Source organism: Pteropus vampyrus, unplaced genomic scaffold (genome assembly GCF_000151845.1).
Source record: "Pteropus vampyrus isolate Shadow unplaced genomic scaffold, Pvam_2.0 Scaffold11, whole genome shotgun sequence".
Taxonomy (NCBI): domain Eukaryota; kingdom Metazoa; phylum Chordata; class Mammalia; order Chiroptera; family Pteropodidae; genus Pteropus; species Pteropus vampyrus.
In genome coordinates this window covers 13,651,158-13,673,856 of record NW_011888792.1, presented here as the reverse complement: position 1 = coordinate 13,673,856, position 22,699 = coordinate 13,651,158, and the positions used below count along the sequence as shown (strand labels likewise).

At 37.6% G+C, this 22,699-nt stretch overlaps 1 protein-coding gene and 1 pseudogene across 1 annotated transcript in view; one reads left to right on the top strand and one right to left on the bottom strand.

Annotated features, from left to right (window-relative positions):
• The window catches only part of PCSK1 (proprotein convertase subtilisin/kexin type 1), a 35,358-nt gene extending 13,210 nt beyond the window's left edge, over positions 1-22,148 (top strand). Inside the window, exons 6-14 of the mRNA XM_023522886.1 lie at positions 1,546-1,634; positions 4,643-4,815; positions 5,818-6,030; positions 8,512-8,612; positions 16,261-16,494; positions 17,679-17,836; positions 19,200-19,333; positions 20,977-21,138; positions 21,710-22,148. Coding sequence (XP_023378654.1) covers positions 1,546-1,634; positions 4,643-4,815; positions 5,818-6,030; positions 8,512-8,612; positions 16,261-16,494; positions 17,679-17,836; positions 19,200-19,333; positions 20,977-21,138; positions 21,710-22,081 — 1,636 coding nt within the window. The 3' untranslated portion in view covers positions 22,082-22,148. The remainder of the gene's footprint in view (positions 1-1,545; positions 1,635-4,642; positions 4,816-5,817; positions 6,031-8,511; positions 8,613-16,260; positions 16,495-17,678; positions 17,837-19,199; positions 19,334-20,976; positions 21,139-21,709) is intronic.
• On the bottom strand, positions 20,764-20,882 carry LOC111732110 (annotated as a pseudogene).
• Positions 22,149-22,699: the final 551 nt, after the last annotated feature.

The following is a 22,699-nucleotide window of genomic DNA, read 5'->3' as shown; positions in this document are numbered from 1 at the left end:
TCTAGCTTCAAGCATTGCAAGATCCATGAACTCAAATAATATGCCATCAAGATACCAACCTCTCTACCTTCATCTACTAGGGCTGCTTGCCTCAGCTTAGCCTCATTTTCAACAGAATTTTGTCTGGGAACAAGATCCACGTGGCTCACATTGAACTTAAAGCTTAAAATTTCAGAGAAAGAATAGAATTCTCTTCCCCAAAATATGCTTTAATCCTAGAAAGATGCCTGGGAGAAAGAGCTTCATAATAAAGAGAATCACAAGGAGTGAAGAAAGGCCTCTTCCTCAAAGGGGAAAATTCTGGGAGTCAAAAAAAGAAGCAAATGTCTGCTTAAGTAGGAAAGACCTTGAATTAAAGATAATTATATTCTTTGGACCTGGGATTCCTATCCAATATTTGAAAAAGCAGGAACATCATTTAGTGGAAGGAGACCAGGAAATCATCTTTGGTATTTCAGGAAAAAGAATAAGTGAAACAGACTTATTTTAGATGACCTAGTCGATTTTGGATTTTTATATTCCTTATTAGGCTAAGTTAATACATGTCTAGTGTCTAAAAGTAGCTGGTTAACAGAGTTGCTCAGAGCTAACCCTTCCTTCTTTCTCTCTGTGTCAGCATTTCTGGTCAACAGCTCCTCCAACAGCCTTCACAGTGCTCCCAGGTGCTTCCATAATGCAATATAGTCATGAAATAAACACATTTACATTAAAGTTTTCTTGACTTACAGGCCATCCTGAAGTCAGGGTGGTTGTGGGAAAAGACAATTATTATCCCCAGAATTTCAGAACTGATGCTTTAATGGTGGACTTTGGTTTGTTTTAGACATGGATTTTCCCCCTAAATACTCTGAAATCATAAGTCATTCTCTATCTGACTGAAAAACTAGGCTTATTCAGGCCTCTAGCCCGAACCAGTTGCAGAAGCACCCCGGCTTCCCAATTAGCCTTTAGTATCTTCTTAAAATCTCCAACTCCTCTTGGTATCAGAAAATCCTCAGATGTTTTAATTTAGTGTATGGTTAAAGGAAGGGAGGAGTTCTTGAAAGTGGACTCTGTTCTGTCATATCCTGCTAGGGCTGGTCCAGGATAACCTAATTCAAGGAAGTTACTAGGGGTAAAATGAGCAGCCACTTCACCACCAGAAAGCATGGAGCAGAAGCCATTTCTCTGGAAACAATTTCTGAATGTGTCAGAGTTGCTCATAATAGTATCCACAGCTAATACTTACTGGTTTCTTACTATATGCCAACCACCATTCTCAGGACCCATACACAATATCTCAGGTGATGTCACAACCCTTTAAGGACAAGTAATTAACACTAGTTCACATCACACTAGTTAGTGAAAAAAGTTAGAATTTGAACTGATATGCTCTGGCTCCTGTATCTGTGCCCTTCTTCTGATAACTACTCTTCATCTAATGCTGATGGGAAGAAAATCAACAACAAAGCTGACAAGTTAATAGATCTACGTACCATAGATTCATGTGCAAAACACATATTTGTCCTCATTTGCGTTTTATAATTTCTATTTTTTAATCCTCAGACATGGGACCAGATGTGCAGGAGAAATTGCCATGCAAGCAAATAATCTCAAGTGTGGGGTAGGAGTGGCATACAATTCCAAAGTTGGAGGTAAAGCAGAGGGCTCTTTTTACACTTTTGAACTTTTTTAAAATTAGTTTTGGATATTTATATATCATTTATAAAATGATCCTCCTGATTACTCTAGCTTTCCTCTGGCGCTACACCTAGCCATTACGTTACTGCTGACTGCATTCCCTACGCCATGCTCCCCATCCCTGTGACCATCTTTCAACTACTAATTTATTCCTCTTTAATCCTTCACCCCTAATCTCTCAGCACCCCTAATTCCCCTCCCCTCTGGCCATCACTAAAATGTCCTCTATATTTGTGAGTCTGTTTTCGTTTAGTTTGTTCTTTTCATTCCTTAGATTCCCCATAAAGTGAAATCATGTGGTATTTATCTTTCTCTGTCTGACTTATTTCACTCAGCATAATAACCTTTAGTTCCATCCATGTCGTTGCAAATGGTAGGATTTCATTTTTTAATGGGAAATCAACAAAACAAAAAGACAACCTATTGAATAGAAGAAGAAATTTGACTATGATACACCTTGAAAAGGAGTTCATTTCCAAAATGTATAAAGAACTCATGCAACTCAACAACAAAAAACAAACAACCTAATTAAAAAATGAGCAGAAGACCTGACTAGTTTTGCATTTTTAATTGGAGTCACCCAGTATAAATGAGGTGGGGAGTGGGGCTTTTAAAAAACTGAAGAAAGAAATGAAATCCATGCAAAATTTGCTGCAAGACTTGAGTGTGATTTGCAAATAAATCAGAGGATCAGGATATGTAGAAAATGATACCCAAATAGAGTCTATATCTCTCTATGGGGGAAAAAATGGAAATGTTAAATAGCCTTTGAACCAAATCTAATTTTCTCTGTATTCTGATTTAGAAAGGTTTGTTATTGAGTGCTGCTCTGGGAGCAGAAGGAGGAGATATATTTAGGCAAAGACTTCCCCTGCCTCTCAATTTTGTAGTTCTTCATTTCATAACAAAGAACAATTTTTAAAAATAAAAAAAATATATACTTGTTATATTAAGAAGCTAAAGGTTATCTTTAAAAGCAAGTATTTAGAATCTCTAGTTTTTTCTCTCAATGGGGAAACATATGGTGAGTTCCATTAGAGTCGTTTAATAAAAGAACTATTTACAAGAGTCGAAAGGAAACTAACAAGGGCTAACAAATGTAGCAGAGGTCACCACCTTTAGGCCTAAAGGAGCACAGAGAAGGGGTCAGTGGAAACTGCAGAGAGAAAGCTGTGGCCATAGGAGAGAACCACTGGTCAGGAGCTATGGGGTCAAGTGCAGCAGAGCTATTTCTAGGCAGGGAGGATTCAGGGGAATGAGTACCTCACTCTCCCCTTATCCCCCCGCCTCCTACTGCTGTCCTCAGTTGGCTGAACCCAATGGGAAAACAAGAGAATTCAATGATGCAATCCCCGTTCCTGTGCCAAGGGTGCAGAGTGGACTCACAGAGACTGCACTCCATTTTAGAAATCAAATAAATATACATTCTAGCATATATAATACCTCTCTCACCAATATAGCACACTCTTAGATTTTGTTATTCCTGATTGCTTTGATACTAGCATCATCAAAGTACCGTGTTAATTTAAAGAAAATGAAGGCAGAAGCACAAATTATGCAATCACCTAAAAAACAAATTTACTTTTTAAGTCATGATAAACTAAGGTGCTATAGTCTGTGAGAGAATCATCTGATACCTTCATTTTATAAAGTAGGTATCAGAAGCATGATTATCAAGGTAACAGTTTGCGGCAGTGTTGAACTAAAGCACAAGGCTTCTGATTCCAAGCCTACTGCATATTTTTCATTCCTCTATCCTTTGATAGTCTAACCCCAAGTGCATTTTTTTAATAATAATTTTCATTTTTAAGCTCCTACTATATGTTCATCACTTACCCTACAACACACTATAGGTGTTTTATCCTGAAAATTAACAGGGTAGATTTGGGTACCAGATTTCTGAGATTCAAGTCCTGGCTCCCCAATTTCTAGCTGTGTGGCCTTTAGCAAGTCACTGTCCCTCTCTGGCCTCAGTCTCTTTTACCCCATTTTACATTTGAAGAAACTGAGGCACAGAGGTTAAGTGATTTGCCCAAGGTTATGTATATAGTAAGCAGAAAAGATGCGTTTTTCTCAAGTGCATTTTAAAAAAAAATTTTTAATAAATATAACTTTTATTAATCATGTCAATTACATGTTTTCTTGGTTTTTTACCTATACGGTAAATAGTAGTGTGAAAATCTAAGGCCATATGCTCCATTGCATTATCAGCCTGAAGCCAGGAATAACCAGGTGACTGCCTGTATCTATCTAAATTGCTTTTGCCTTCCTGGCTCTCGAGTACATGAGTTTGATGATGTGTGACAGCCTGTTGGAAAGCACAAAGCTGCCTTCTCCTGATGAAAAAATGATTCCCCCTCAGGAGTGGAATCCATGGCAATGATTTCATCCTTGAGATTATTTAGAAGAAAAGGAAGCGCGTTCTATTGAAAATGTTTCTTAGCAAATACGTAAAAGAATGGCCTCTAGGTTATTTTTAATCAGTGTTTAGAAACAAGAGTTCTTTCCCTATTTGTTAGTTTTCTATTGTGGGTAGACTTTTTCAAGCAGCACGGTTTCCCATATAGTCATGTATGGCACAGGTTGGGCCACAGACATTTGTTGTATAGTCACGAGCAGGTGTGTCAAGGGAGGGCTGTTTGATGCCTCTTTCTAAAAGCTATCCTGTCAATTTCAGCTTATTGGTATAGTGGAGAGTTATAACTGACAACAACCAGGGCCACTGCACAGCACGTGTAGTTATCTCTAAAGGGCAAATAACAAAGCTCATGGAGGCAGTGACTTGTATCTTCCTTCCAACCTGTTAGCAACTGGCTCATGGGCATTTGGGACATCCAGCGATTACTCTGTTTTTGACTCCTTTGGAAATTCTTTTTAAAAATGAATATTAAGAGCACTATGCCATTCTACATGTACACACTGACATCAATTTATGTATTTGTTTGTTTGTTTTGTGGCTCAGGCATAAGAATGCTAGATGGCATCGTGACCGATGCTATTGAAGCAAGTTCAATTGGATTCAATCCCGGACATGTGGATATTTACAGTGCGAGCTGGGGCCCTAATGATGATGGAAAAACTGTGGAGGGGCCTGGCCGACTAGCCCAGAAGGCTTTTGAATATGGTGTTAAACAGGTGAGATGCTTAACATAGACCTATCTGAAATGAAACCTGACCATTTGGATATGAGGAGACAGGAAAAATATTTAGCTTATATGGAAAAAAATGCTTGTGAATTTCTTGTAGTTGTTAACCATTTGAAGTGCATTTTGAGAGGCAAATCATTCTTCAGATGGACAGACATTAAGAGTTAAGAAATTTTTCCCCATTTGGGTCTGACATTCAACAGAAATTCATTACTCTTAAAATATTTACTTACAAAATATTCTAGATGTGACTTTTCTCATTGTCCTGATGCTTTTGGATTTTTACACTAGGTAAACTACTACCAAGACTTGTTTCAAATGCTCTGAAAATGCATCCTTAAATATAGCAGAGTGCTACTTCCCGCACTGTATGCGCCTGGTGAATATGTGTGCCTTGGTTATGTTTCTGTCACCTGGGTTTACTGCATTCTTGCCAGGATTCTAAGGCCTTGTTCTGCACAGGGTGAAACAAAAGTAGAAACTTTGGAAAGCAAATTGAAAAACCATAGAAAGAGTAGCCTTGACGAGTTCCATTCAATTGAAGAGTCCCTATTAATGCAGCTGCAAAGCAGATCTGAATAATGCCTGATTTTGTCATTCTGTTAGTCAGCCAGAAGATTCAAGCAGGAAGAGAGGAAGTTCAAAGATTCAAGCATAGTGACATAAGCCAAGGGAAGAGCATAAAAAGATGAGTGAGTGCTAAAGGCCAGATTATGAATCCACATAATAAAGAAAAGAAAGAAAGAAAATCATTCACTCAGCCCCATCCCAGAAAGGGTAAAGGAGGACTAGCAGAGCCTGAACCCAGCGGCTTGTAATATGAAGTCTTGTGAGATTTCCAACATTGATGCTGGAGGACCTGGAGTTGAAACAGACTACAAATAACTGTCTCTGAGAAATTCATGCATGTTTTTGTTGGGAATTTTATTGGGCTGTGACGATGACCCCAATGGATGATAATAAGTGTGATATATTCTGGCTTTTCCTTTAGGGGAGGCAAGGAAAGGGTTCCATCTTCGTCTGGGCTTCCGGGAATGGGGGGCGTCAGGGAGATAACTGTGACTGCGATGGGTACACGGACAGCATCTACACCATCTCCATCAGCAGTGCCTCGCAGCAGGGCCTGTCCCCCTGGTATGCTGAGAAGTGCTCCTCCACTCTGGCCACCTCATACAGCAGTGGGGATTACATGGACCAGCGAATCGTATGTTTCTTTTGTCTAACTCTCTCTGCTTGGGTAGAAGAGCACGACTTGAATACAAAAGGATCCTTTGGCCAGTACCTTTGGTAAAGTTGATTTGTTTAAGCTTGATGTCTCAATTGGGGAGACTCACGCTTTACTCACTTGAAAGACTGGCATATATTGGGAACTTTTCTCTCTCAGGGATAACGATGCTGCTGCCAAGATGAGGTTGCCTCCCGGTCATTTTTAAACTCAGCCTTGAGAAGCCACCAATCTGTCATTACATATGGTCTGAGACTCCAAATGTCTATTCAGCTTGTGTGATACCTCCCTGCAAACAGCCTTAAAGGAGATTGCAAGGCTGTAGGGGCTTTATCATTCTGAACTTGTTGATCCTTTAATAGTAGGGATATGGTCTGACTTGCCCTTTAGCAGATGATAAAAATACAGAGCATACACCAGCTATGTCTCCTAAGAACCAACAACCTGCAGAAAAATAACAGTCTAAATTTCCCCTGAGGTGAACTTCTCAGCATCCGAATAAGCAGCTCAGGAAGGTTATATGCTCAGAGAGCATCTCCAGCCCACGCTTGGCTGTGTCTTCACTTCCATGAGTCAGACTGCCAAGGGCAATTATTGGATTTCCCTTCAAGGGCACAATGAAGAAGGGTCATTCAGGGGCTTTGAGAACAGAGAGTCACTTTTAATTTAAAACTTTAAAGCCCCAAATTTAACAAATGACACAGAAAAAAAATAACTAGCTAAAGTATATAAATCCTAATCTCAATGAAATAACAGGTCATAATTCAATTAGATTATGGGTGAATCCCATAATATTTAAACCTTGAAATGTTTGTAAAATTCATATTAATAGCATCTCAACAAAACTGTAGAACTACTGTCTTCTTCATACAGAATCACTGTTCTGGGACTTTGCCTGCATCTTGTGACCTACTCTAGACAGTAAAACTGTGGTCTCAACTTAAAAGCACTGGCCTCCCTCTCATGCCCACATCTTCAATTACACAAATAATAGACAGTGACATTCTACCCAGGGGTTCTGTATGGCAGGCATATTTTATAACCTTTGAACAGGGCACGTCAGACATGTTTTCCACTTGTCTTCAGAGCCCCTGGCTGCTGCTGTCCCTCTAGGTGCCCTGAGTTGCTTTTGAGAAAAATGGCCTATTATGCATTTACTTCAGAGTCACCCTTTCACACACTGCACTTCATCTGAGCTACTCTGCTCTGAAATAGAAGGAAGAATTTCTATCTTTGTAAAGATCTCTCCTTAGGTAAATCAGCCACAGGAGAGACAGCTGGTGAATTCTATTTGAGACCGTGGCAATAACATAGCCTTTGTCTTACGCAAAACTCTTCCTCAGCACAGTCATCTCTGGGGGCTTACTTGCGTCAACAGGTAAAAAGGGCATCCTTGCTTCTGCAACCCTCTGAGGAGCAGAGCCACCACAACTTAAGAAATTCAGAGACTCCAAGTGGGAAGCCAAAGGAGGTGATAATAGAACAAATTATTTTTTTACACCTCCCTCCCACACATTAAAGTCTCTAACTAAAAACCATAGTGCAAGAGCCTGGGTGGGTGTCTTGTTAGTAATCTTTTGGCCCGACTACTTGTTCAACCAGCAGTGCTGTGGTCCTTATGGTAGACTAATTGGAATTCTTTTTGATTTCTTCCCTTCATCTTGGCAACCTCTTCAATTAAGCTAAAATTAGTCTGGGTAATTCTTTATGTGCAATAATATTATATGAAAATGCTTTCATAGACAGGATCACATTTCAGCCTCAGAATATGAGTCAGAAGATGTCAACCTCATTTTACAGTTGGAGAAACCAAGTGACTGGCCCAAGAGACACATCTACTAAATAGCAATTTTAGAATTTGGACCCAGATCTAAATCTAGCACACTTTGCATTTGAAAAACTCACCATTTTCATCAAGGTGTCAATGTGGGCGTAAAATTACATCGACGGTGAGTGCACACCACACATTAAACAAATTTAGTTCAAGTGGCCAAAATCAGAATGGCTTTACATTCATGTGAAGAGGCAGTCAGATGTCAATCTGAAAGCAAAAGGGAATTTTGCATGAGGCAGAATTTCTAAATATGCCAGACCAAACACAATGGACCTGATGATTAATGGGCCGGCATGATTCACAGTGATTCTGAAACAGTCCCCTCTTTACAGAAAACATTTCGTTTGGGAATCTCAGAGGAGAAAATATTCATTGTGGGAGTACTTCATCCCCAGAAAAGGCATCTTGGTGCCAGAATTACAGACAAGTTGCGTATAGAGGAGACCAAACTAAAATATCAGCAGATGGCAAACATCCGCCTGTGGTTTTGAGGAGGAAGTAGGGAATCGAATCAACCGAGTTTCCTGATCATAGCAGATGCAGCACTCAGTATGGTTAACCCCTGGGGACAGAATCACACTTCTCACATGTTCTCCCGCATTTCTTTCTTTTTCGATGCCATCCAGACGAGCGCTGACCTGCACAATGACTGCACAGAGACCCACACGGGCACCTCGGCCTCAGCACCCCTGGCTGCTGGCATCTTTGCTCTGGCCCTGGAAGCAAAGTAAGGCCCAAAAAGCTTCTAATTACCATTACTAAGGCTGCTTCTCCTCCTTTCTAATATCGTATTTTGTTTTCTGAATACATGGTTATAGTAGAAGACTAAAAAAAAAAATGATAAAAATAAGCTCTCTTCCAGTTAACATCTCAGTGTAGATTTAATACACACATATCTTACAAAATTCTAATCTTAATATACACATTAATTTGTAATTCTTTTAATCCACCCTACAGTATGTCAAGAGCACTTTCTCATGTCTAAATCAATGTTCCTTGACCTGGTTCCTATACTTTGTTCCTATGCTATGCAATGTTCCTATGCTTTCCTCTCAATTCTCCTCCTGCTCAGCTGCAAGGCCTTTTCATTTCTGTTTCTTCCCACCAGGAAAGACTTTGTCCAGATAATTTCCTGTGGGTAGTATTAGGAACGACAAGTTTATAAAACATCCTTTTTCTCAGGTTATATAAGCCCAGTCTTAGAGCTAATATAACATGTCAGAGGACATGAGAATTAAAAACAGGATTTTTATCTTTTTGAGTATTCCATTATATAAATGCAAATTTTATTACTTATCTAATCATGCTTAGACACCCTCATCCGTAAACATTGGTTGCCATCTCTGATAATTTCCTCGGGATAAACACTCAGAATTAAGAGTTTCTGGGTCAAAGGCCAAGCATGTTTTAACAATTTTGAAACATATTGCCAAGTTACTGTTGAGTGTATCATTTTATATTACCACCAGCAGGATATATGTGTGAAAGTGCCAGTTCTCTAAACCCTTACTAAAGCTACTTTTGTTACCTTTAAAATGTTTGCGATTTTGATACATAAAAATGATATCTTATCTTCATATGCTTTTATTTCATTACTAATGAAGCTCGACATTTTATATTCTTTGGTGATTTATCATCTATGATTGCTTGTTTATGACCTTGACTTGTTTTATGGCCTTAGTTTAGGAAAAGCTCTTAACGCTTGGTCAGTTTAACATTTACCTTTTAATTTTATTTATATGCAATTTTTAATGTAATAACGTTAATATGTATACAATTATATTTGTCAGTCTTTTTCTTTAAGGCTTTTACCTTTGTTTTTATGCTCAGAAAAATCTTTACAACTCCAAAATTAGACAAACATTTATTTATATGTCTATTATTACAGTTCCTTTGCCATATTTAAGTCCTAAATTCCTCCGGAATTTATTTTAGTGTATGATGTTAAAAAAGGATTTAACATTTTTCCCCTTCATAATAGGTAACCTATAGTTAATACTTAATATCCATGACTTTTTATTTATCCTCATTTCTGGTTTCTAATGTGTGGTGAGAAATACTTAAATGTTGAGGTAGGTGCTATGGTTGCATGATAGAGGAAGCGATTAAACTTATAAACTACTATTATCCTTCCTAATAAAAAGGATATCGTAGAAGAACATCCATATTCTCTCACATTGTGTACATTAGACAAGGTTCACAGTAGCAGCAGGGTAGAGCACCTTGGCATATGCCACAGCTGGAAGTTGCTGAGTATTTGTCCAAGGGAGTCCAGTGTAGCTCCCAGAGCCCCAGGGCCACCTGTGGAGTTATGGTTTAGTCGCTTGTATCACAGCTAGGAGATGGCCACAGTAGCAAAGCAAGAGAGGACTGTCAAGGCTCATACCAAGAGTCTACCTACTTAGATGGTCTGGGAAGATGTCTGGTAAGGGAAGAGCAAATCCAGGTGCTCAGTTGGAAACAGAGAAACAGTTGAAATTTTTGAATCCAATAGAAGAGCTGTTTGAAATCTGAGTTTACTTATAACAGGAAGGGAATGGACAGAGAGCAAAGTCTGTGGACACAAGCTAAGGCTGGCATCAGCAGATCCAAACCAAATTCGAGGGAAAATAATATAAGCAGTGAAAAGTGCAAGAAATGCCTAGTTTTAAGTTCTAGGCATATGACTAACTATGTGACCTTAGGCAAATTAATCCCTAATTGAGGGCTCAGTTTAACATCTATAAAATGGAAGGGTCAGATCAGATGATTTTTTTTTTCCTCTAACCTCTTATAAGATTCTCCAATTTGTAATTGAAGGTGTCAGCATATGTAGATCATCCAACATAAATTGTTGAGGTTTGTGGTGGGAAGTCCAGAATAAAAGAAAATAAGGTCCCGTGAAGGCAAGCAGTTACACACAGGTGGTAAAACAGTCTTAAGATACTTAAGATTTCAGGATATAGCTCTAGGGAGCTGTTGAAAAGAAAACTATCCTTAAAATATTAAGTCTTCTCTACCCAGTATCTATCAGATGTGTGTAAAAATAACTTGCCAGGCCTAGCCCATCCTAGTCTAGTGACCAGTACGGTACAAACACCCATAAAATGTTAATTTTACACGAAAACTGACATTTTAAAATTGTAATCTCTGATTTCTAAAATTTCAAAGTCTCTTTGCTTGTATAGAAGAAAATGACCCAAGAATGATCCAGCCTCATTAATCTGTTGATTTCTAAATTCTAATGGACTATTTAAAATAGGGGGCCCAAAGATTGCTATGAAATACATGAATGGGTTTCCAGGAATCCCTGGACTTTTTTGAAACTAGATGCAGAATTGTTTCTGAGTCTCTATATGGCCTTTTTCTGGGGAATGGTTTCTAGGTTCCATCAGATTCTCACACTGTTCATAATTTAAGAGACGTCCAGAGTCTATGACCTCCCTGGTACATATAATAAGAATTTAACTCCTTTGATTTTGATTCAATCATCAGTAAGATGGACATAATCTATCAACATTTATATACATCCTGTCAAAGAACATAGAGATTATTGAGATGTCTTTTCTCAAATGGACAGTTTTCGGAACTCTATTCAATTGTCTATATATAGAGATGATTATTTCAGAAAATTAAATGACAGAATTTCTAGAAATGTCCCTAGAAAAATCAAGATTAGGAGAATCATTTAATCATGTGCCAGTCCTCAAGGAACAACTATGGAGACTGAAGAACTCCACACTAAATTTATCGAGAATAATAGTATTCAGTATTTATCAGGTTCTCACTATGAGCCAGACACTGTGCTAACCTCTTTACATACCATACTGATTCTAGTCCTTAAAACATCCTTGTGGCATAGAGATTAGTTGCATTTTATAAATGAAAAAAACTGAAGCTTAGAGAGGTTGAGAAATAGAACCAAGATCCCATGAAGAGTTTCCAACTCAGGTCTGTCTGCTCCCAAAGACTGTGCTATCAGCAACTACACGACACTGCCTCTCATGGTTCTGTGAAGGAGAGGAAATGTTGAATCTCCTATAAGAAGGGGTGGGGGGGCGTTAATAAGATTGAGACTGAGAAAGGAACATCATAACTCTCATGTATTTATGAGTCCCTCATAAAAGCCTCCTTGTCACAGGCTAACTACCTACTATCCTGCATTAAATATGCCGCATGCACTGGAGTCCTGGGGAATGGAAAGAGAAGAGGGAAAAAGAAAGAAGGATTTTTGGCTCAGATACGTCTCTAGAGAGGAATTTCTTTCCCTAGAAGAGTGTTTCTTGAACACCAGCATATATAACAATCACCTTGGGAGTTTACTTGGTATGCAGATTCCCAGGGCTATTGCCAGCAACTCGGATGCAGAAGTTTTTGGCCTAGGAATCTCCATTTTTTAAATAAGTATCCTAGGTGGTTTTAATATTAGTAGTTACCTTAACCAAATTTTGAGAAATAACTGCTGTAAAGAGTTTCTTTACAACTATTTTTACCTGAAACCTCATCCAGCTGTGATTATAAAATGCCCATTCTGGTGCTTATAGTCATTAAAAAGACAGGAATTCCTTGGATAAATGCCTATAGCACCATTATTATTATGTAGTGAGTATAAATAAGAAAGATAGCAGACAATAAATTCTGTCTTCTGTGGAGAGAACAAAGGAATTAGAATAATTTTTAATAGAGAATAAAAATTCTATAGTGAAATATTGAATCCCTTTACATCTTTGGAGGTATTAAACAAACATGAACCAATCTTCTGTTTTCATTAAAGGCTGGAGAAAGGGAAATAAACTTTCAATGCTGCATGAAACCTTTGGATAAATCACAAATGTAAAAGAAATCCTTAGCTCAGTGGATTGTGAAATGTTGGAAAATCTTCAGCATACGAGGCTTACCTAGGTGTCACTAGAGACAGAACCAGGTAGCCTCTAAGATGTTTTCACTTTAGAATTTTGTTTCCAGATTACTTTAGTTACATTTTTCTAATTAGAAGCAATGCTTAATTTCAATGTTTAATTCTACAACCCTTATTTTCTATAAACATATACTTGATGAACAACTCAATGTAGTTTAAAAATTTTTAATTATTATGGATCCCGTTGAGCACTAATTAACAAAGGAAGGCTTTCAGAAACAAGATGCACTATTATTAGCAGTCCCTTTTCATTTATGAAATGCAATCGCACAAATGAATGTCTGTTAGGAAAATAGGCTTAATTTTCCAAATTGCATGATAGCAAAGCCCCCTTGAATATTTTGCAAAGGATAGGTAAAATAAAAAATTTAAAAATCTGCAACGAAATCTAAAACAAATGCTATTCTATAGAAATATAGGAAGTATATGCTTTGATTATCATGATTATCATGATTCCTCCTCCCAACCTCCATACCCGCTCACGCTAATTGTCCAGTAGGAAAGGGATGTGTTGCCTATTGACTACCTTGATTAAGAGACTTTTACCTGAAACTTCCTTTAAAAGACTAAAGGAGGCAAGAATTTCAATAAAATGCTTTATAGGACAGAATTAATTTCTGCATTAAGAAAACAGCCATTTCTGCTCACCCTGAATGTGTGGTGGTCAACTTGGAAACAAGATCTACAGTTGAGATATTAATGATATTGGGTAGATAGGAGGTCTGAATACTAAGGAATTCTGGAAATTATTATACTCAACCCTCTATTCTTATAGATGAGTCAAATCAGGCCCGAGGCGATGAAGTGACTTGCTTAAGGTCACACAGGTTGTTGGTAGTAGAATGTAGTTTAATATGCCTTCTATTACTCTCTATTCTGAGCCCCATGATTTGAAATGACTTATAATTAATTTAGTTATATGCTTGTATTATTTCTTCCAACTCATTATTTTAGCTATTACATAGAAATGCTAGATAGTTTTGTTCAAACATAAATATAAAATCACTCCCTACTCTCAGATATTTTGATTCAGTAGGTTTAGGATGGGACTCAGGAGTTTTCAATGTTTACAAGTGTACCAAGTGGTTATGGTGCAAGCAGTCTGGAACCTATGAGAATCACTGACCTGGAGTCTTCCTAAAATGTCCATCAGTCCCTCTCTGGGGTTAAATGGTATGTTTGTCAGGAGCTCAGATGAGCTGAGAGAGAGCCTGCTGAGCTGCTAGGTGTCTGAGTGGCCAGTTAAAGCAACAAACCAAAAAGAGAGAGTTAAGCCCTTAATTGCTTACCATAATGGTATAAACCAGAGTCTAAACTAAAAAGAGCACTGACTCCCCAGGTTCATTTTCCCTAAGGAATGGTGTGCACCAGTCAAGGGTCAGGCAGAGCAGCACATTCATGGGGGGTCATCTCACATTGAGGGAGCCCCAACAAAAGGCTCTAGTAGTTTTATATACTCTGGGGTAAGGGTAGGGCTTGGGGGAATTCTAGGAGTGGAAAAATACTGGGTACTGAGTCAGAATGGGGGACAATGTCTTCAAGGTTTACCCCACTCCCCACACAAGGAGGCCTTGGAAGAGGCAGCTGAAGAAGACCTCTGACCAAGGCCTCAGATGAGGAGACATAAGAACAAAAATATGGGGGGCTAGGAATGTAAATATGACAAAGAAGGGGTCCTGAGTCCTTGATTCCAACTCCCTGGAGAGACTGTGATGCATGGGCTTTGCATGGGAGAAAGCTTCCCTGTGAGGCCTGCCAGGTAGCCTTTGCAATATCTCTGAGGCCTGGGTTACTAACCAGGAGCCAGGGTCCTCAATGTTTAGGAATGTACATTGCCTCTTTCTTATTATCGGGGGACAATTTAACCAGTACATTATTGGTTCTGGGGAAAAAAATAACAAACTGAGCCAGATTCCCCTGAGCGTTATTTCACAACCTAGTGATAAGATAGAAACCTGGAGGACTAACACTTGGTTATTTATTAAATAATGCTTGATAGGCTTGACAGAAACAATACAGGTCTCAAAGTTAAAGAAAAGCTTGAGATTTTGAAAGACTCTAATGACTAATAGCAAAAAGTTTTAAAATTGGGGGCTGGGGCTAGTTAGCACTTAGGCACATTCAATCATTCAACCAACCAATATTTACTCAGCCTATACTCTGTGCTTAGAATTCTTCTGAATGCCAGGTATACATCAAGAGAACAAGATTCATTAAAATCTCAGCCCTTCTCATGGCTAATGTTAGCAGAGGGGACAGACATTAATAATCCATAAAATGAATGAGTTGCCCAGTATGTTAAGAGGGTGATAAGTGCTATAAAAGAAAAAAGTATAGCAGAATAAGAGAGCTCAGGAGCATGTGGGGAGAAATGAAATTTTAAATAGGGTGATCAGGAAAGATTTCATTTGCATTACAGTGGATCCATGCATCTCTGATATATCTTTATATTGTTGATAAATTAATTTTATCAAGACATCTGATTATAACATATCCTTGCTCAAAAGTCCTTGATGATTGCCCATTGCCCGAAGGATAAAATATAAGCTCCTTTTTTTGGCAGTCAAAGTCCTCACCATCTGGCTCAGTTCTCATCACCTCTTCCGTGCTCCAGCAAACCAGACTATGCACTGTATTTTGGTCACATTCTGTACTTCCCCCCTCGTAGGTTTTGCTCTATCACCTCATCCTCTTTTCTCTCACTCCACTTCTTGATACTCTACTCACTCTTCAAAGTCCAGCTCAGATATTTCTTCCCAGCAAAGCCTCCCTAGATCTTCCCATTCCCAAAGAATCCTCTCTCCTCAAAACTCCTATAATGCATTATGCCATGAACATAGCATTCAACAGATATATTATAGTTATAAAAAGACTTAGTTCCTTTACTAGATTGTAAGCTTCTTAAAAACAAGAACAATCTCTTTGAATATCTCCACAGCATTCAACATGGTGTCTTGAAGAGTTCTCAAGTAGCTAAGAGTTTCTTGATACTTTTGATATATAAAGAAAAGAGACAAAAGTATTTGAGTAGGTAGCCAGCTCATGTCTTTAAAATCTGAGTCTAAGTTCTTAAGAAAGAAGTCAGGGCCTTATCTGTGGGTTCATAATACTAAAAGTGCCAGAGTTGTTAATGGAAAGAAGACTGAAAGATACAATGGAAGTGCTGTCATTTTTCATTTCTGCTCCAGTTAAATTTAAGTAATTAGAAATCATGGACCAAGTCTTACATTTCTACAATCCTGAAGACAAAGTTTTACTCATAGTAAGAGCTTAACTTACATAGTACAGGGAGAAGTTTTCAGTACTGTATTTTGAATTCTGAATCAAAAGACATACCAATAGTAATACACATTAGAATTATATAAGTACAGTTGCAAAAGGTACATCATAATCTCTGAATGGAAATGCATGTTTTAGCACTTGCTTTTGTAAGGAAACTTCATTTTGTCCTTGATATTTTGGGTCACTTTCCCTTCAGTCCAAATCTCACCTGGCGAGATATGCAGCACTTGGTTGTATGGACCTCTGAATATGACCCACTGGCCAATAACCCTGGATGGAAAAAGAATGGAGCAGGTTTGATGGTAAATAGTCGATTTGGATTTGGGTTGCTGAATGCCAAAGCTCTAGTGGATTTAGCTGATCCTAGAACCTGGAACAGTGTGCCTGAGAAGAAAGTCTGTGTTGTAAAGGACAATGACTTTCAGCCCAGGTGAGTGTCTCAGGAAATTTGAACAAATGTGTGCCCATGGCACAATTTGATACGATGCTTGTCACTTTCCTTGATTTTTTCTCACCTACCCTTCTGAAGTAGATAGAAGCAGCATTTGCCAGGGTTCACTGTGTGACCATGGTGAATCATTGAGAGATCAAAGATCGATGAATATTATCATATTTGCATTTTTCTCTTATAGGCTACCTACCACCTAGCATTAAGTTTAAGGTACACCATTGTTTTATATACTACTAAGAAAAATTATTGCTAATTAAACTATTACAAATCACTTTTAAGAATCATCTCAAATTCAAAGATGTTAAAATGTTAAAAAAATACGTTCTAGAACTGATGATATACAGTGCTTGCCACCCAGTATTATCCAAAACATTATCTCAAGAGCCTCATTTCATGCCACCGTACTATGTGATTCATGACTTTTCTTCCATCAAAGATCCTTTATTGTACTGCTTTTACATAGACCATGTTTGACCTACTACATCTAGCCACAGAAGCAGAATTTGCTACAACTGTTTTTGTTGATTCTATTATGGCAACCATGATTATATCGATGATCCACTCATAGAAAACACCCAAAGGTAGGAGGCTTAGCGGGTATACATTAGGAAGATAAAATAATTTCTTACGAAGGTCTTCTTAAGGGGATCTATTGCAGTGAGAGACCACTTTTTGATGGGTCCAAGGAAAACCTGCCTGAATTCAACTCCACTGCAAATAGCATTATTTTCAAGTATCTGTGTTCTTTACTATTTTGTTTTATTTTATTGTGGTAAGAACACATAACGGTTCTCTATTCTGTTCCATTGGTCTAAATGTCTGTCTTTATGCAAGTATCATAGTGTTTTGACTATTGTAGCTTTCTAGTATATTTTGAAATCAGGAAGTACAATGCCTCCTGCTTTGTTCTTTCTCGGGATTTATTTGGCTGTTTTTTGTGGTTTCATAAAAATTGTAGAAATTTTTCTATTTCTGTAAAAACCTTACCATATTCTGTGCATTAAACATCATTTCTAGCTAATCCTGAATTGAGTTCTACTCATAATAGGGAGAGACAATAAGTTAGTTTAGTTGAGTAATCAAAACTGATGTGTACATATTTGCATAAAATGAAAGAAAAAAGAGTTATATTTTATTCAGTGATGATTCTGTAATATATTTAGAGCGCTGAGAGCTAATGAAGAAGTTATCATTGAAATTCCAACAAGAGCTTGTGAAGGACAAGAAAATGCTATCGTGTCGCTGGAACACGTACAGTTCGAAGGAACAATTGAATATTCCCGAAGAGGAGATCTTCATGTCACTCTCACTTCTGCTGCTGGTATTTTTTTTTTTTTAACTTCAAAAATTTCTTCTAAACTCTTTGTTTAAATTGTTAAGTAAACTGAATTAGTTCAAATCAATTAGCGTTTTTGTTTATTTATATGACTAACTCTCCCAATAGATATTTTCAGGTCTTAAACAATAAGCTTCTTCTTCTTGGGTTTTTTGTTATTGTTTTTTGTTGTTGTTGTTTTTGCATTGGATTTCTGCCCTGCTCTTTCCCACTGGCCTTTAGATAAGCAGAGGACGAGGTTTATTCAATTAATACCAATTAGTAAACCTTTCTGGAATGTCACATTTTTAAACCATGTTCATTTTCCCAGGTCACCAATCTATCATTCTTTTTCTCTCAGGTAACACATTAGTGAAAGTTACTCTAATAATTAATTAATAAAGCTGACAGATCAATCAGGGATATCCGAAGAATCAATTGAAAAACTGAGAATTCTGATCCAATGAAAGAGGGTTGAGAAGATTAACAACTTTTCCATAATGATATGAATAGGGCCATATGCTCTTTCTTGAGAAGGTACTAATTCAGATGAGATCTTAGATGGGAGTGAATTTGTGAACATAAACCATAATCCAACCAGGAGAAGCTATGCCAGTACTCTTTCATGTTTTAGTAGGATTCAATTTCTGACTAAATTCAATCTCTATAGGTGATATATGAGGAAAGATATTCTAGCTCTATAATCTTCTATGAACTTCTTAGAGGTCTGGAGTAGGCTCTGCTAATTTTGGAGTTATGCTTTCTAGATATCTTGGAATTGGCCTGAAATATTGGTAGAATGCTTTTTCACTCATGGCCCTATAGTTCGTTTGACTCTTTCACTTAGAAAGAAATATTTATTGATCCTTAGAGAGCTTGGACTTGAAAATTCAGTTATTCATACTACTAGTTTTATATAACAAGAGATTATTAAATTAATATAGCTTTATTTTTTATGTCTACACTAGATTATAGTCTCAGGCACCTATTAAATTGTCAAAATTTCTACTTAAATTTCAAAATGATAGTTTTATTAAAATGAATTTAAGGTCTTGACTCTCTTTAATGTAGTTTGTAAATATAGTTTTCTGAGTTCTTATTCAAATAAATCTTAATCAATATATTCATTATTTATTTCTCCACAATATTTATTAAAAACTTATTACATGTCTAGCAATGTGCAAAGTACTGTGGATAAAAACATTTTTTTTCTTGCAAATATCTCTTCTATCCTAGTCTTATACTCAAAGGGAAAATTTGGAGGGCTAATCTCTCCTGGCTTTCATTTTTAGTTATCAGATGCTAGAGTGCATCCTATTATCATTACTGGTAGGACATTCGTTAACTTGTGTTTGTTGCATGAAAACAGGAACCAACACCATTCTGTTGGCTGAAAGAGAACGAGATACATCTCCTAATGGCTTTAAAAATTGGGACTTCATGTCTGTTCACACGTGGGGAGAAAATCCAATAGGCACCTGGACTTTGCAAATTACAGACATGGTAAGTATGAATGAAAGGCTACAGAAACATAAGCTCACTCTTAAACACTTTGAAGGAATTTTAAGGTTGGTATCATCATTAATTAGGGCCCTAAGAAACTTTATTCTATAGTTGAAGTAAGGAAAAGGTGAAGTGTTTCAAGTCCTGCCTACTTTACTATGTAAATTAAAAAAAAAAAAATAGGCACTGGCTAGCCATAGAGGGAGGAGAAGATATTCTGATACACAGTGTGACAGACTGTTGGACAGATCTAAGTGTTCTCATGTGAAAATGTAACCAGCCACATGATGTACTCAGCCACCAGAATGAGCTGTATTCACAAACAGTTAAATGCTAAAACCAGCTTTGCTATGACACTGCCAGGGTCACATGAAAGAAACTCTTACATATATTTACTGCAATTTGAAGCAGCTTACTTGTTAGACAAGATTTCTTATTTAATATGACTTTGTTTTGTTTTGTTTCAGTTATGAAACAAACTGAAAAGCATTTCTCATTTTTCTTTCACTCTATTTACTAACACTCTGATATTTTTCTATAATTGTAACACACAGTCACAAAAATAAAGCAAAAAGTGTCTGAGCAAAAAGCCAAATACAGCTGAATTATTTATTTTTGCATCATTTCTCTAGCATTTTCTGTAGGTGAGCATATAAATACATGGTGTTTTGGTCTGAGTTCTCCTGAGATGGACATGTTATAAATATCAACAGCACCAGATTTCAATGTCTAGATAACTTTTTAAAAAGATGATTTTAAATTCTTCAAGATGTCAAGTAAATTAATAGAAATTCTATATTTATTGTTACTTTTTTTCCTGAGAATAGCTTTCTTCTAAAGACAGCTAAAATTGTAATTTAGATATGTAAGCTGTAAAAAATCCTGCTCTCATAAGAACAAGAAAATGTTCTTAGTAGTTAGTTCTGTTCTTGAACATGGCCTCTACTCTTTTCACCACCAGGAAACTACTTACCAAGATAGAACTGCAAATTTGACTCTACACTTTTAGGTTTTTTTAAGATATTTTAGATTTCAGCACATCATTTTTAACATAGTTGTTAAGCCTCTTCTCATAAATGTACAGTTTTTAAGGGCTGATTAATGCTGAAGGCTGTTTATAATGCTCCACAGAGGCTGGCTTTTTCTCCAAATGGACTATTTCTACAAGTTAATAATTGGCAAATATAATTCTATTTCTAGAAGGTACAGTCAACTTTTCAAGAACACACTCAATAGAGAAAAGGAGGTTTGTGTAGAGAGTTCTGCTTTTTTAATTAATTGAAGCAATTAATCAGTTTTTAAATCCTTGAGCCTATAAACTGTCAATTTTCATAAAAAGAGTGAACCTACTGATTCAGTTCTTTGTACACAAAGCTCTACATGTGGAATGTACAGAATTTTTAAATTCAATTTTTTAATTTTTATATTTATGCCTACAGCACCTGGTATTCCTAGGTGGTCTCCCATCCAAGTACTAACCAGGCCCGACTCTGCTTAGCTTCCAAGATCAGACAAGATCGGGCACATTCAGGGTGGCATGGCCATAGACTTTAAATTAGATTTTAACTGAAATTTTTAGATATTTTGAAGAAGTATTTTGTTACTCAGAACACATGCTAAAATTATGTATGCTCATTCATCAGTCTGGAAGGATACAAAATGAAGGAAGAATTGTGAACTGGAAACTGATTTTGCATGGGACCTCTTCTCAGCCAGAACACATGAAACAGCCACGTGTGTACACGTCTTACAACACCGTGCAGAATGACAGAAGAGGGGTAGAGAAGATGGTGGGTTTGGCGGTGGTCTGTGTGACTATGTTCTTCTTGGCATGCTCTTTTTGAATGGTAGTAGACAGTGTGTTGAGTGAAGCTGCCCCTAACTGTTAGGCTGGGAATGAGTCAAATGTGGGTGGGGAAGAAAGGGAATGGAAATAGTAAATTGTTTACTTTCCATAGGATGAAACTCTATTGCTTTATTCATTTATTCTTGCATCCAGAATTTAGAAACTAACATTAATGAATTCAAAATTATTAAATTCCCTATCATGGATTCTACTTTACTTGTCAAAGTGAAGGAGATCAATAGGCATAAGCATATACAACATCTCATTCAGTCTTCAAAACCACCCAAAATAGAGGTATTCTTACCCCCATTATACAGGTGAAGTTAGGGAGATTAAAAAGGTGACAAGGGAACATCAGGAAATAGAAAACTGAGGACCGAAGTCTCAGTTAGTGTGACTCGAAACCTCGTGCTCCCTCTGCTCCCCAAAATGCTTCTCCAGAGGCACGTGGTGGGCATGTGCTGCTGCTGGCCTGCCTGGTGCTGAATAATGAGTCTTCCTCCCTTTGTTGGTGGCATTCTGTGTTTTAGGATCAGCCCACAGAAGAGAGTCTGAATGAGAAAGCCCTGACTACAGAAAACCTCAGTGGCAGCAGTGTGGAAAACAAAAGGGATAAGCTGGTGGAGGGAGCTTCATCTGAGGCCATGCTGCAACTCCTAGAAAGTGCTTTCAGCAAAAACTCACCCCCAAAGCAATCACCAAAGAAGACCCCAAGTACAAAGCTCAACATCCCTTATTTCTATGAAGCCCTGGAAAGGCTGAACAAACCTTCCCAGCTTAAAGAGGCTGAGGACAGTCTGTATAACAACTATCTCGATGGTTTCTATAACACAAAACCTTACAAGCACAGAGACGACCGGCTGCTGCAAGCTCTAATGGACATTCTGAGAGAGGAAAATTAAAATAATTCTGTGGTCCTGAGTTGGAAATATTCATGCTTTTTCCTTCCCCTTAGATTCTGCCTGTGTCTAAAGTGGTTGTTTCTATCATTGATCCTTAGGCTTATTGTAATATCCTGATACTTTTTATTTTTCTCACCAAACTGGACATTTGAAAAGGATGAGCTTAAACAGTAAATCCAGCTTCTGGAACGTGTCATAGATCTTTCAAAGCACGTCTTCCTTGCCTATGCGAGTAAAATGTTTGTTCTTTCTGGAGCCACAGTTCACACGTGGTCCTCGCAACACATTAAAATGCCTCCTTGGGCATTCTCATTTCATTCCTCTAAAGAAAAGACATAACCTGGGCAGTAGATTAATTTGAAAAAGTAATCTGCCAAGGATGGGAGGAAGGAAAACTCTTCTGATAGCTTGTCCCTCGTCTTTGCCCTGTGGTTCTTTGAATTTTGATGCCAAAGAAGGCTTTGGAAAGTCTCTGGTGAAAGTTCACAATTAGACACATACCCTATCTTTTCTACTGCTAGGTAATACTTATTCAGGGAGTGACCATCTGGTCATTTGGGGGAAAAGCTGGGTAATTTAGATCAAGAAACAGACCTCAAAATCTGCATTATCTGGTTC